General features: G+C 63.2%; 1 protein-coding gene across 27 annotated transcripts in view; it reads right to left on the bottom strand.

Moving 5' to 3' along the window:
* The window catches only part of TNS1 (tensin 1), a 48684-nt gene extending 34251 nt beyond the window's left edge, over positions 1-14433 (bottom strand). For 7 of the 27 annotated variants that reach the window (XM_085553172.1, XM_085553173.1, XM_085553175.1 and 4 more), the window contains exons 1-3: positions 14159-14433; positions 10271-10385; positions 9486-9523 (exon numbers count right to left, since the gene is read on the bottom strand). In XM_085553172.1, the coding sequence (XP_085409298.1) occupies positions 9486-9523; positions 10271-10385; positions 14159-14254 (249 nt within the window). In that variant the 5' untranslated portion in view covers positions 14255-14433. Of the gene's footprint in view, positions 1-1678; positions 1829-5619; positions 5759-9485; positions 9524-10270; positions 10386-12316; positions 12459-12494; positions 12583-14158 lie in introns of those variants that run through there. The other 20 variants (XM_015869007.2, XM_085553178.1, XM_085553183.1 and 17 more) reach the window with 7 other exon arrangements.
* Between the last annotated feature and the right edge of the window lie 235 nt (positions 14434-14668).

The following is a 14668-nucleotide window of genomic DNA, read 5'->3' as shown; positions in this document are numbered from 1 at the left end:
TACCAGCCCCAGGTGGACAACCCCAGATGATCATTCCCAGCCCCAGGTGGGCAGCAAAAGGCTGATGCCAGGAGCACCTGGCACAAAACCCAGCCTGGCCTTCTCTGAGTACTTCTGCAGACGCCAGCTGAACAGCTCGGCTATTGTTACCTTAATTACCAACGGCAATTACTGGCAATTAACCTTGGGTTTTGCGTGCACCCCAGCAGCAGCATGCTGCAATGAGAGAGGCAGTGCTGGATTGGTGGTGGTGCTCATGAGGGCACAGGAACAGCACTGCAGGCTGGTGGGGGCCTGGGGATGGCAGTGGTGGTGGGAGAATGCAATTTGAGGCACCTCATCCCCTCCATCCCAAAGAGCATCCCCAGTTTGGGGCTCCTTACGAGTCACCCCATGCCAAGCACTGACATGCCCAGCAGTGTACCACCACCATGGTATGGGGATCCCCTCACACCCTGCCCATCATCTCCCTCGCAGTGGACCACAAAATGGGGCTTTTGCCCCCAAACACCGCACTCCCAACAGCCGTATCCCACCCCATCCCAAAAGCGGAGAGCCTCCTGCCAGCAGAGCGTTCCCATCCCGCCTCTGTGTTTTGTTCAGGGGTTCCTCCTCCTCTTCCCGCTCCCTCCCTCCCTCCCCCTGCACATTATTATTATGATTTTATTCTAATGCAGAAACGCTTCCATAAAAGGCCCCTTTCCCTGCCCCGCGGCGCTGGCCCTACGCCAGCCTCCCTGGAATGTTCTCCGGCAGCAAAGCGGCCACGGACGGGGCCGGCACGGGGCCGCGCTGCACCCCACGTCCCCCAGGGGATGCTCACATAGGATCCCCCCACAGCCCAGCCCCCCACAGCTCCCGAGGCTGGGGGCAGGGGTAGTCCCCCGACTGTGGGACACTGAGAGCAGGTAGGACACTGCCCAACCAACTTCTGACTTCTGCACCTAAAGGTTTTCAGCTGCAGAATGGACAAAAGTGGGGTGGTTGAGGTGGGACCTCCTTGCTCTAATTCTCTGATGTCTAATATAGGGTTAGCCCATCCTTGGGACACTGAGCTCCTGATGTAGGCACACAGGAGCACCCCAGGAAGATGGAGATAGACCATGCAGGTGACAGGGCCACCACCATCTTCTACGTCCCCCATAGAAAGGTGGGGGGTCCCACACACCCCCTGGACAGTTCTGCCCGACCGCAGCAGACACAGCCGCCTTTCTTCTCCCCGTGCCGGTGTTTGCATTCCTGCCGCACAGCTCGCGCCGCCATGACCCCTCCACCCGGCAGCCCTGCCCAGGAATGTGAGGAACGAGGCACAGTGGGGCGGCTGCCCAGCCCCCTGTGCCCCCCAAGTCGCAGCCCCCACCCCAGAGGTCCTCACAAGGACCCAGACATCTACTCCAAGGTGAAGGCTGGGCAGCAAAATGCTACGCAGCCCAAGTTTCCAACACAGCCCATGTGGACTCTCTAATGTCTCACATGGGATTGCGCACAGAGCACCACCAGGCTCTCTACATCCAACCATCTCCCATCACCACACCTACACAGCTTCACACCCTCAGGATGCCACAGCCCTGTCCCTATGTCCTGCACAGCTCCCTCCCAGAGCCTTCCTCTCCCTCCTCCTCCAGGTCCTGCCTGAGCCACAGCATCCCCACGGGGCTCCCCCCAGTGCCACACAAACCTCCTTGTAGGGAACAGTCTGGTTCAGCATGGGGCAGGCTGGGAGGCTGCAGGGGTTCCCCCTGGCCGGGCTGCAGGCACTGAGGGTGCAGCACTGCTGCTTACAGGGCTGGGTGAGTGCTGGCCCTTGTCCTGGCCGGCTGCCGGTGGGTCGCCTGGGCCCATCGCTGACGCATATCCCTTCCTTTGGGTGGTGGTTTTTGTTTTTCCCTTCCCCAGGAGCTCTGATAAACATCCCAAAGCTGTCTGATATCCGGGCCAGTACTGACCCTTGCGGTGCCAGGATCACCGAGCCCCATTAAGCAGGGACAAGCAAAGCTCCACGCTGAGGCTGCAGTGGGGACAGTCCCTGTACCCAAGAATGCAGAGTCCATCATAACTTGGCAGCGGGCGGGAGGATGCTGGAAAGGATGGTGACTCAGTGACACTGTCCCGCAGGACAGTGCTGGGGTGGCACCGGAGGCAGCTGAGTGGAGATTCTGATTCACCCCAGCTGTCTCCTTGCACTCAGTGCCACGCATCACCGCACATCCCAGCTGCGCATCACCTCCCCAAGCACAGGGCTGGGTGGCTCAATGGTGGCACCGAAGGCGACTGATGCACACAGTCACCCTCTCCATGCCACCCTTGGTCCCACCAAGTGCTCCTGTGGCCAAGCCCAGCTCTGCACCACGCGTCCCTCGCAGCTCCCGCTAATCTCCTGTTTATGCAACAAGTCCCAGGCAGGAGGATGGCACATTTCCAGCTGCGATCCCACCCTGCATTGGGCAAAGCGCTGAGCTGTCTGCGCAGGGCTCCCAGGACTGGGAGCAGCCCCCTGACACAGCTGCTTTGTGGGTTCCCCCCTTTGCTGAGGGTTGGACGTGTCAGCAGCCCCGGGAGAGCTTTGGCGGCAGCTGGGGTGAGTCAGGAGCCCGGGCGGACGCCGGAGCACAGAGGTCTTGCTGCTCCCAGGCTTCCCCCTGAGCATCCCCTTCCCGCTTCCTCCGACCTCACCATGTGCCTGACCCCGCAGCCTGGCTGCGCCCATGTCAGGCGCTCCCAGAGCAGGGTAGAGGCCATGGGCTGGGCAGCACCCCATCCTCGTGCCTGTGTTGTGCAAGAGGTACCGGCGGTTTGCAAGGCGGAGGATGTTCTCCTCCTGTCACTATCCCGCAGGCTTGCTGTAGGGTGAACCTCCAAGCATCCCACTGCAGTCACCCCGTAACTACAGTCCTGTTCTCCATGGGGACCCCAGCAGCATCCTTCCCTTGGGGACAGCAATGATTTCTAGCACTGCACGCAAAGCCACCACATTGCACAAGCCAGCAGCCCTGATGACGTGTGGGTGCCTGGTTAAGCTCACACCGGGGACGTGCTCCCTGCCTCGCGCCTCAGCACCATCCCCTTTCCAGCACCTCCTCGCTGCCGTTTCCAACAAACACCTCCAAGCACCAGCCCCATAAACACCCTCACAGCAAAAGTCCCCGGCCCCTGGCACCGCAGCAAACCCGAGGGCACCATGTAAGGGAAGGCAGAGGGACGCTGTGCAGCCGCCCCATGGTGATAGACCCAACCGGGATGGATTCCACCCCGGTGTTCCAGCAGTGGGGTCAAGGAGGGTAACAGCCCCAGGGCTCCTGGTGGCATGTCACTTGTCAGGCCGGCAGCCCCAGTGCAGGGGAACTGAGTCAGGAAGGCGATGAGCAGGGTAACTGCGGGGCCTCGGGCTCCGGCTGGTTTCAATTGAACCGGCAGCACCAAAATAGCCTTGATTTCAACCCAAATAAGGGTTGCTCCTGGCTCCCAAGGGTTTGAGCCATTGGCCCAGAGGTTGCAGAGGTTGGACTTGGGAATGAGGGAGGAAGCCAGCATCCCTGGATCTGTTTGGGATGAAAAGTGGCTTTTTTGGATCAGAGTGGAGCAGAGGAACTCCACATGCCCCAGAGTTGGGCTGGTCCTGTTCTGCCTCCTCCCGCGGGTGCTGGGCTCGGCACGGGGCTGGCCACGAGCAGAGATGTGCTGTGCTCCAGCACCTAAAAAGGCAACGTTCCCAGCACCGCTCCGGCCCTGAGGCCAGCGCCTGCTCGGCTGCGTCCCCAAAGCCTGTCCCATGGCTGCTGTCCCTGCCCAGCTGCCACCCACAGGCGCTGCAACACCTGCGGGTACTGCCATCCCTGGGTGTAGGGACACCCATCACCTGGGTACCTGAACTAGGGACCTGCTCCCAGTGTGCTCCTGGATGCTGGAGGAAGCCCTATGAAGGGTAGGAATAGGGCTGGGGCCCTTGAAATAGGGTCCCTGTAGTCGACTGCCAGCTCCACGACAGCTCTGTCCAACAGGGCGAGGGGGACCCCAGGTTCCCCATCTCCCCAGAATGGCCATGGGGATTCACTGGGAGCAAGGTCACTCAGGGCTGCTTGGGACTGGGCTGTGCATGGATTCTTACATGGGACTGGCCAACAGTTGGATTCCCACAGTCAATACAGGGATTCCCACGTGGGATTGGTCAATACATGGACTCTCCCATGAGATTGGTCAGATCCCTAATGATCACGCAGGACTGACTACAGCAGGGATCTCACAGCAGGATCAGTCCCTGCATGGATCCTCACATGGGCCTGGCCAGCACCTGGGTCCCCAAGTGGGCTGCATGAGAGCCCTGCATCACCCTGCACCATGTTGACAGAGATCTCAGTCCCATTGCAGGCTGAAGGCTGCCCCATACTGCCAGTCCCCCAAACTAGCCCCTCTTCTGGTACCCACAGCCCAAAGCAGATGACACCAGGGCCAAGCAGTGCAGGTGGGCACAGTGGACAGCTGTCACCAGCACAGGCTGCCACAGGGACACAGTGCACCAGGTTGGCACAGCACAAGCAGGAGGACAACACCATGCAAACCCCTCAGCTCTACTCCAGCAGCCCCCAAACCAAGCCAGGGCGCAAAGAGAGCTGCCAGCCCTCAGTGTGTGCTGGGGCAGCCCCAAGCGATGCTCCAGACCCCAAAAACATGTGACATGGGTGAGTGCAGCACCAAGGAGCAGGGCAGCAGGCCAGCAGCCCCATGGAGCATCACGGCCAGCCCTGCCTTTCCTGGAGAGGGGGCCAGCAGCTAACAGACACTAACAGAGTCCTCAGCGTCCTTGTCATGAGGCTTCAGAGCTGAAACTTTTGGGTCTCACTTCCCCTGGGGGTGCTCCTGCTGCAGGTGGAGTGCATGGAGTGCACGGGGGCTGCTGGCACTCAGCACGCCCTGCAAGGACCCAAAGGGGGGGGGACGCAGCCACCACCCCCTGCCCACGCCAACTCCATCGCGGCTGCCCCAACCTACGGGCACCCAACCTGCAGTAGGACCGACCCCGCTGCCCCCGGCCCCGCTGTCCCAAGCGGAGCGGTTCTCTTTTTGTTGTTTTCCCCTTAAAAACAAAACGGCTGATGCCTCGCTCGGGCCGTTTCCTCTCCCAGGAACACAGCCCAAAAACATCTGCGCCGGGACCTGCCCTGGCGAATTTAACCCTCGGCGGGCCTGGCAGCACTGAGGTGAAGGAGCCGTGGCCGACGTCCCCCCCCCCGCTCCCCCCCCGGCCCCTCACCACTCATTAACTCGTGGTTTAACCATTGACGGTCCCGCAGGAGGAGCGGAGGAGGAGTTAACCCCTGCGCTGCCACCACGGAGGGGCTGTGCGGGGACACGTCCGCGGGGCGGGGTAGGGCTGCTCGGGAAAGACCCCCCCGCCCCATTGCCCGGAGCTGCGAATCCTCCCTGACCCCTTCCCCAAATCCCCCTCCGAGCTCGCCACGCCCCGCGGGACCCCCTTCAGCAGGGAACCGACCCACCGCGGCGTCCCCAAACAGAGCGGGCGCGGGGCGGCCACGCAGCGCACAGATGTCACGCGTGGGACCCCCCCCTCCTTCCTCCAGCAGGACAGGGGGTGTGCAGGGGATCCCCGCGCCTTGGCCGTACCTGGTTCATGACGCTTCCGAAATCCATCCGGGGTCTCTCGTGCCTACATCCGAAGGGGCCGACAGCGCTGCCTCACCTGGCCGAGGGGCGCGGGGGGCGGCCGGGAGGCTGCCGGGGAGGGGGGGTCGGGGGCAAGAGGGAGCCCAGCGTCGGCAGGCGTGAAGGCGGACTGCAGGCTGAGCCCCCCTCCCTCCCCGGGACAAGCCCGGAGAAGGAAGGAAGGAAGGAGGGAGGGAGGAGGGAGGGGAGGGAAAGGAGAGGGGAGGGGGGGGGAGAGAGAGCCGAAGGGTTTCGCTCCCCGCAGGCGGGACCCCGGCGATGGAGGGGTCCCCGCAGCCCCCCTCGCCCCTCCGCACCCCCAAGGCCGCCGGCTGCCGGGAGGTGCGATGGGGCGGCCCCGGCCTTGGGGGAGGGAGGGGGGTCCCGGGTGGCTTTTTTCCACCGCTCCCCTCCCTCCTCTCTCTTCTCACTCTCTTTCTTCTCTTCCCTCTCTCCGGCGCGCTCCCAGTCGGACGCGCACACGCCCAGCCCCGCTCCCCTCGCCTCCCCCGAAAACGCCCTTAAAGGCAACCGGGAGCCGGGCCACCCCCGCGCCCCGAGCCCCGAAATGCGGAGCGCACCCCCCGGGCAGCGCAGCCGGGAGGCCCCGGGCGGCGGGGTCGGGCCCTTATCGCCCCGCGTGACGCCGCGGCGTCCCTGTGCCCTTGGCGGGGGGGGGGTGGCAGGGGCACGGGCGTGGGGCCCGGCTCGGGGCCTCTCTGCTTGTGTCCCCCCCCCCCGGCAGGGGGCGGTTCGCTAAGTCCAAGGAGGGTGCCCAAAAAGTGGCCCTTGGGTGCTCGCCTCGATGCCGGAGTGGGGTGAAGGTTTACCACTCCTCCTCCATGGAAAGCAAAGTGATGGAGAAGCCGTGCACCGTGGGGGTGCCCCGCGGCCCCACATCACGCTCCACTGCCCCCACCCCTCCTCTCCAATCTCGAGCCCCAGCTCAACCATGCGAGTAGGCGTGCGGGCACCGAGGACCACAGCCTGCCCTGCAGTGGCCCTCAGAAAGGCAAACAGGCTGGGGGGCTGTGAGCCATCCACCAGGCCCAGCACTGTTGACATTTTCTCACCCAACACCTCCCCGTTCCTGTTTGCATTTCCGTCCTGGTGCTACAGGCTCAGCCAGAACACCAGTGCTGGCCCAGATTGCAGCCAGGGCACAGAGTGGCAGCAAGGGTCCCCTGCCTCTCTATCTCCGGGATGGGAGTGAGCTGCAGAGCTTTACATCAGCAGAGCATCCTATGGATTGCACTCCCTGTGCCAGCACAGCCAGGAAGTGCCCACATCCCATCCCACTGCAACCAGGGAGAGTGCTGCCTGCATATGGAGAAACTGAGGCACAGAGCAGCTGTGCAACCATAGGGATTTCCACTCATTAGAGCCAGGACCAGATGGGAAAGCATCAGCATCCCAGCAGGGTGAGTCGGTGAGCGGAGGGCACTGACAGCACATCCCAGTCCCCAGCCTGCAGGAGCTGTCCCCGAGGAGGAACGGAGCTGTCCCTCGGGGAGGTGATGTCACAGGACACAGCCACTGAAGTCCATAAATTGTCCCTGAACTTCACCCTTAGCCAAACACCAAATGCATCCCAGAGCCATCTCGGGTTTTGCGGAAGTAGGTTTAGTGCTAAGCCCCGTGTCAACCTACAGACCCACCCAGCACCCTCAGATCTGGCCAGTGACCCCCACCCAAAACAGCTCCTCCACATCCCAAAGCAAGCACACAGCCTGGGAGAGCACCTACACCCAAGGTGCTAGCATAACAAGGGACAAGGCAATGAAGAACCAGGAGAGAGGCTCGCCATGCCCTATGCCCCTCTGCTCACTTGTGCAATGAGCGTGGGCAGACTCAGCATCCCCACTCCCTTTCCCCTCCCAGAGGGTACAAGAAGGGCCCCAGCTCCTCCAGCAGCAGAGCCGACCCCCCCGGAGCTGAGACAGAGGCTGAATATTTTGGTGGTGACGTCAAGAAGGGGAAAAAGGAAACAGCAATGAAAAAAAAACCACCCGATCCCCTCCAGGACCCGCTGCACCCCCACGAACTGGGGGCAGTGCTGCCCCACACAGCCCCCGATCCCACACCCTGACTGGGCCCGTGCCAAGGACGAGAACACATTCCTGCCTTATGCTTCCTCCCTGCTCTGTTGTACAGACCCAGAGGTGTTGTAAATTACCTGTCTTGAAGGCAGGATTTGAACGGGGCATCAGGGACAGGGATAAGTGTGATGGACACGTCCTCCCCTATGCCGTGCAGCACAGAAGCAGCAAGGCACACAGGCTGGGGAATGGACAGCCTGTCCCACAACATGACTGGGACACTGCTGTCCCTTCCCCATGTCCTCCTTACCTGCCCATGACACAGGACCCAGACATACCCCATACATCACAGTGTGCCCACCACCCCGCATCCAGCCCACAGCATCCCCCCTCCCAAAGCCAAGGACCCAGTCCCCGTTGGAGGGGACAATAGGTGCCGCGGGCACAGGGAGCTATAGCAGTGGCCAGGACGCGCCTCGCTGCCCAGCCCTGGCCCTACTCCAGCACCCAGTTTAATGATGGACAAACCCCCCTCCGAGACCCTGCAGGGGGCACTTGGAAAACAAGCCGGGTCTGGAGCGAGGCCAGTTGGGAAAGATCGGCCCCTGTGCACTGCTGTGCGATGTGTGCACACACACACGTGGGATGTTCTTGCACGGATGTTTTTGCACGCGCAGGGGTGAGGATGGGACCCAAGGGATCACACGCACCCAGGCTGTGCTCTGTGACTCAGTTTCACCACTTTTAAAGGAAGCTACAGCTCTGGGTAGGGGACTTAAGTGCAGGGAGGGATGGAAGAGGCGGACTGAGGGACTAAGACGCACATCAGTGTCCAGCCGTCTGTCCCCTTAGAGGGAGGGGGGAAGGTTTGCTAAGCAAGGAAAAATCCCTGAGTGGAAGGGCCGGGTGCAAGAAGGGCCTTACATGGGCATGGGAACGGCTTCGTGCTTCCCAGATGATGTCTGTGCATCTGCCCCAGCCCCCCCCCAGTGCCGCCCACAGGCTGCAGGCACCCTGCCAGCCACCGCTGTCCCCATGGCCACCCCAGGGTCCCCAACACACACACCCCTTCCCACTGTACCCTGTCCATGTGGAGTTTTTAGGGGGCAGCAGGACGGGTCGGGGCAGGTTCCCCCACAGTAACTTGTGGGGTGGCCACAACAGCACTGGGGGGTTCCAGAGACAGCAGTAGCCAGGGGTGCTGCGGGTTCCACAGCATCTCCAGGGCAGGATGAAGAAGCACTGGGACACAAAGTACCATGCACCCTGGGACAGTCCCGTTCCCCAGTTCCCCCAGTTCTGGGGGCTCAGGGGTTAAATGTGAGGTGCTTCAGGTGGATGTGAAACTGCTTTCTCACTGTGCCAAGCCCCCTCCCCACTCATGCCCTCCCTGGAGACCCTACAATAACAAGCGATGTGAGTCAGCTGGCTGCTCGCCTGGCCAGAGGAGCCCCTCCCTGGGCACTGGCCCAGCAGAGCTGCACAGAAGGCCTTGGCCCCATGCAGCACCGCATGGGAGGTTCTCCAGCCTCCAGCAAGCATGGGCAGGGTGACAGAGGCTCACAAACTGCAGCCAGCCACAGGGCCAGCACCTTGGGTACTGGTACACAACCCCTTATCAGCCACCTGAGAATCCTCATCAAACACAGACATAGGTAACACGAATGCCACTCCAATCAGACAGCAATGTGAGCACCCACCCAGTGGGGAGGTGGACCCCAGTAGTCCCCCAGACATCCACAGCCCCTCCCATGCAAAGCGGGGCATCCCACGAGGTGCCAGCCTTACCTTGCTTTGGCATTTGGTGTGGCAGGAGAGCTTGCAGCCTGTGGGAGGGGAGAAGGGGTCAGTGGGGACATGGCCACAGGGCTGCTCACAGGACAGGGTGGCAGCAACAAGGGGGGCACAGGCAGCAACAGTGCTGGGCACAGAGCACACACTGCGGGTGCACAGATGCACACACCTTACTCATGTGCACACACACAGCCAGATGCACGAACACCACATGCGTGACCCATCCACCCACAGTGACAGCGTGCCAAAGGCTCTGTGCCTCCGCTCCCTCCAGCGCTCAGAGATGAATAGCACAAATGCATGCAAACACAGCTTGCGATCTCTTGCACATGCACACGTGTGCACACACAGCTGTGTGCAGCTGTGCACATGCACAGTGGGGCTGGATGGGATGCTGACAATGCAATGCCAGGCGCTCCCCAAAGGGACACGAGGGTCCCTGTGCAGCATGCCCCATGGCCACACTGCACCCCCCCACCCCCGAGGCCTCGTCCCCCTCGGAATCATTTCCTGCAATGCAAGGAACACAGGAAGCCTCATTGTTCCCACGACCTGGAACGTTTCCTCCCACCACCCCTCGCACGGGGCTCAGCACCGTCACACACGTGCAGGGGGACAGGTCACCGCGTGTGCCACCGGGGCTTCGATGGGGACAGGGCCACGAGCACAGCAGGGGTGTGAGCATCTACACACGTGATCCTGGGACAGCGCCAGCACACGCTTGGCACACTCACAACCGCATACATTAGCGTGCAAAAGCATCGCTGCATCCCCCTCACCTCGGCAGGTGCTGCCCTGGCGGGTGATGGCCTGCCTGCAGATCCCACACGCCTTCACCTTCTTGAAGCTCGTCATCTTGAAGGCGTGCGCCGGGGGGGACTCCAGGTCCTGGGGCTGTGGGACATGGGGACAAATCAGCACGAACACCCCTATCCTTTGCCCTGCCCCATGCCGAGCTCTGCAATGTTCAGTTTCCCTCTGGGTTGGGGTCTGTCTCCATCTGCTCTCACATCCCCCCCCCCCGGTGTAAACCTTGTGCCAACAACTACCCCTGGAGCAGCGGCCCCTTTAAATAGTCTCTGCCGCCCCCTGGCGGTGTGCTCCGGGGCTGAGCACTTGTGTGTGCTTGCACACGCGTGTGCACATGCACGGACACACCCACACGCACACATGTCCGCAAGTGGAAGCGTGGGTGCATGCATACAGATGTGCGTATATACTTACACGTGTGTACTGCAGTGTGTGTGCATTTGTGCACACCTGACTGCACGTCTGTGTGCGCGTGCAAGCACACGAGTGCTCGTCTGCAGGTCTGCGTGTGCGAGCACATCTGAACGCATCAAGAAGCCTGTGCAAATTGGCGTGCAAGCACAGTGAGTGTGCACGTACAAACAGGGATCCTGGCACTGCTGTGGGATGCCAGATAGAGGGGACAGCCCAGACTGAGAGGGGGGGGCGTGACATCTATGGCATTGTGCCAGCCATGCCCACCCACCCACCATCAGATGAAGATGTGAGAGCCACAAATACGCCTTTTCATGCCAGGACTAATAGGATTAAGCAGAGGCCTCGCAAACCCCGACTCTCCCTGGGCCACCTGGTACCCAAGTGTGGGTACCACCCCCCTCCTGCCCCAGTTTCCCCAGTACAGACATGGGGACACAAAGAGGGCGCACAAGAGCCGTGTACACGTGTGTGAGTGCACTGTGTGCACATTCTATGGACATCCCCCCTAGCAGCCACGGGAAAAGCCCCCCCAATGGATGCCCAAGCCCCTGGGCTCAGTGCCCCCCCGGCCGGGGCTCCCACGCCGCAGTTGCTGGGTGACAGCGAGGCCTCCCGATGCCATGAGCTCGTTTGCATATGTAAAGCGGACACCCCCCCCCCCAATCCCTCAGGGTGCCCGGGAAGAAGCAGTGGTCCCCGCTCCCAAGGACCCCCTGGGGATGCCAGTATGTATCCCGCACGCACATCCCCACCGCAGCCCCTGCTCTGCTTTGTTAACGTCAATTATCCTCATTAGGGAAAGCGCAGCCCCCTCTGTTCCCACCCCACGGAGAAACCCCCCCCCCCCCAATTTGTCACACTGCCAACACGTTGGTGGGGGTGTCCCCAACCCATAGAACAAACGGGACCCGGCCCTTAGCTGGCAGGATCTGAGCATCATCCCTGTCCCCAGGGCTGCGGGGCACTTATGGGGGGTGAGGACCGCCTGGGGATGTCACCTTGAGACCCATGTAACCAAATAGAGGGGATGGGGGGGAGGACGGGGGACGGGATAGATAACCCTACCCACGGCTCCCCTAAGCAGAGGGACCCAGGGCTGCTGGGAGGGGCTCCATGGGCTGGATGAGGCCCCGGGGAGAGGTGCCAGCTGCATGGACGCCTGGGTTCACTGCCCAGCACTGCAGAGAGGTGCGGGCTGGAGGGGGGGCTGCCTCCCCCCGGGGGACCGGGGCACCCGCTTGCTCCATTCGCTTCTGCTGGGGCTGCAAAGCCGGGTTGGGGGTGGGGCACGGGGGTCCCAGCCCGGAGCATGGGGCACCCTGCAGCACAGCTGGCTCGGAGCCGCAAGCCCCCAGCACCCCCCGGCAGCTCCCAGTTTGCCCGGTTCCCCGCCTCCCAGCGCCGAGAGACGGCGGACTACGAGGACCGCAGTGGGATCCCGGATGGTCGTAAAGGGGAAACAGCCCCCAATCGCAACAACCCCCCCTCGGAGACACCCTCTCCATCCAGCCCAGCGTCCCTCGCTCCCACCGCTCGCTCCCCACCGCCACGCAGTCCGGAGCTGCTGCCCCCCCGCCCCCCCATCCCCAGCCGCTCACCGGATGCCCCCACCCCCGGGCCGCCCCCACCGCTCGATGTTGCGGGGAAGGGGGGGTCCCAGTGCCAACGCAGCGCTCTGTCCCGCTTCTCCCGACTGGCTCCCGCTCCACCACCGTCGCTGCCCCCTCCCCACACGATAACACTCCCCACCCCGCTCCCCTGGTCCCGGAGCCGTACCCAGAGCAGGCAGGAGAGGCACAGCCCGGTCATGCTGCCCCGCGGCCCCGCCGCACCGCCCGCAGCCGTCCCGCTCGCTCCGCCCGCCCGGCCCGCCCCCGACCCCCCCCCAGCCCCCGGCCCCAAGCCCCCCCCCTCCGGCCCCCGTATAGCTGGGGGACAAAGAGGGGGCAGCGCCCTCCCGCAGCAACCCCCCCACAGCACCCACCGCTGAGCCCTGGGGGGAGCTGGCAGCGAGACCCCCACCCGCCCTTCCCAAAAGGCTGCGGTGGCGGCGGAGTGGGGAGGGGGGCGGGGGGGGTTGCGATTGTCCCCTGGGTGGTCCCGGGATGGGAGAGCCGGGGAGGGAGCAGAGCTGTGCCAAATCTGAGCCGAGCCGGGGGCCTCGCAGGGGGGGCAGGACGGGAAAAGGCTGGGCAGCCCCTCAGCTCTATAGGGTGGGATTGGGGTGCTGAGCGGCACCTCCCCGCAGCCACGGGGGGAGGAGGCCGGCGGTGACTCCCGCAGCTTTGCGCTCAGGCGGGTGGCAGCACGGGGGGGTGAGTCAGGGCGGCAGGGGACACTCAGGGCGAGGGATGAAGACAGCGGGGAGCACCGGTCCGTACACCCACCCCCCACTCCCTTCCTTCACTACAGCCTCTCGTTGTTGCCCGCAAATGAAAGCCCCCGGGGAAAGCGGGGTCCCCGCCCCCCATAAATCACGGCGTCCCATTCAGCGCCGGGACAAGCCTGGGACCTGCATAAGGGCAGGGACAGGGGCATGCAGTGAGGACGGGGGGACACTGTCAGCGTGACGGGGTTCATTTAGGGTTCATTTTCCCAGCAGGGGGGCACTACACACAGCGTCCCCCTATGGGTATCAGTGGTGCAGGCTCACACCCCTTGCTCGCAACCCCTTCCACGCATAAGGGAGGCATAAGAGTGTCATTGGTGGGGTCCTGACCACAGCCACTGTGTCCCCAAGCCACCCCCATCTGCTTCCAGTAGCAGTGCCCCCACACTGCCCTTGGGTGCACATCCTGCACGCACATAGGTGCACGCCACGTGTCCCATGCAACCCACACCCCAACAAGCTCACATACACACTCCATAGAGGGGCACAGAAGGGGATGGGACCCCCATAACACAGCGATGGGGACAGGGTGCCGTGTGGGCACAGGTGTTCCCCACACTGGGTGATGGTGGGGACAGGGATGCCCCATATGGAGTGATCTTTTGGCACAGATATTCCACACACACTGGTTGTCCTCAGGCACAGGGCACTTTGCTGAGGACAGGGATGCTGAGCACACCTGGCACTGTATGGGAATGGGGACCACTCCAGTGCTGGTTGCTTCATAGGGTCTCCTCACAGCGTGCGTGGGGTTCCCCCATTCTAGGTGCTATAAGGACAGAGGGATCCCAGAGCACACACCAGGTACTGCAGGGGCACAGGGATGCAGGTTACAGGGTGGGGGGGTCACAGTGCTGTGCCAGGAGAGACACAAGGAGGGACAAAGGACATGCCCTCATCCCCAGGCACCCACACACACGGTTTAACCCCTTGATGCCCACAGCCAGCTGACCCCCCAGCTCCATGCACCCCCCAGAGCCTTCCCCAGCTCCACGCTCCCGTGCAGCCCCCACCCTGACCCGGGGCACCGTGCATGCACGGCACCGCTTACCTCAGTGTGCCGGCAGGCACGGCAGGGCAGGAGGCAGGATACCAGGTATTTCCCCCAGCGAACCAAGGTGGCAAAGCACCAGCTCAGGCGGGTCATGGTGCCCCTGCGCGGGGGTCACCCAGCCCACGGGGGGGCACCGATAGCGGGGGGGAGCCAGCCAAAGCCAGCTGTGCCCCCCGGCTGTGCCGGGCTGCAGTGCCCAGGGGGTGCCCAGGAGGTGCCCAGGAGGTGCCCAGCAGTAGGCACGGGGCTGTGCAGCAATGGGCTGGGGGCTGCGGTCCCACCAGGCCCTGTCCCCCCCCCTCGCCGGTCCCCCAGTGTCGCCTGCGCGCTGGCAGCCAGGCAGGGAGCACCGTGCCCGCCCATGTCCTGCAGTGCTTGGGAGAGAGCCAGCTCCGCCACGTTCCCCCTCCTTCTCCTCCTCCTCCTCCTCCCCGTCCCCCCTGCACGTCTGGATTAACCCCCCCCACACACAGACCCCTTTTGTCAGCCCTCCTGCACACACCAGGT

This window comes from Coturnix japonica, chromosome 7 (genome assembly GCF_054131305.1).
Source record: "Coturnix japonica strain WE chromosome 7, WE-NBRP24, whole genome shotgun sequence".
Lineage (NCBI taxonomy): Eukaryota > Metazoa > Chordata > Aves > Galliformes > Phasianidae > Coturnix > Coturnix japonica.
Note: the sequence above shows the minus strand (reverse complement) of the source record. Positions and strands in the feature narration are given on the sequence as shown.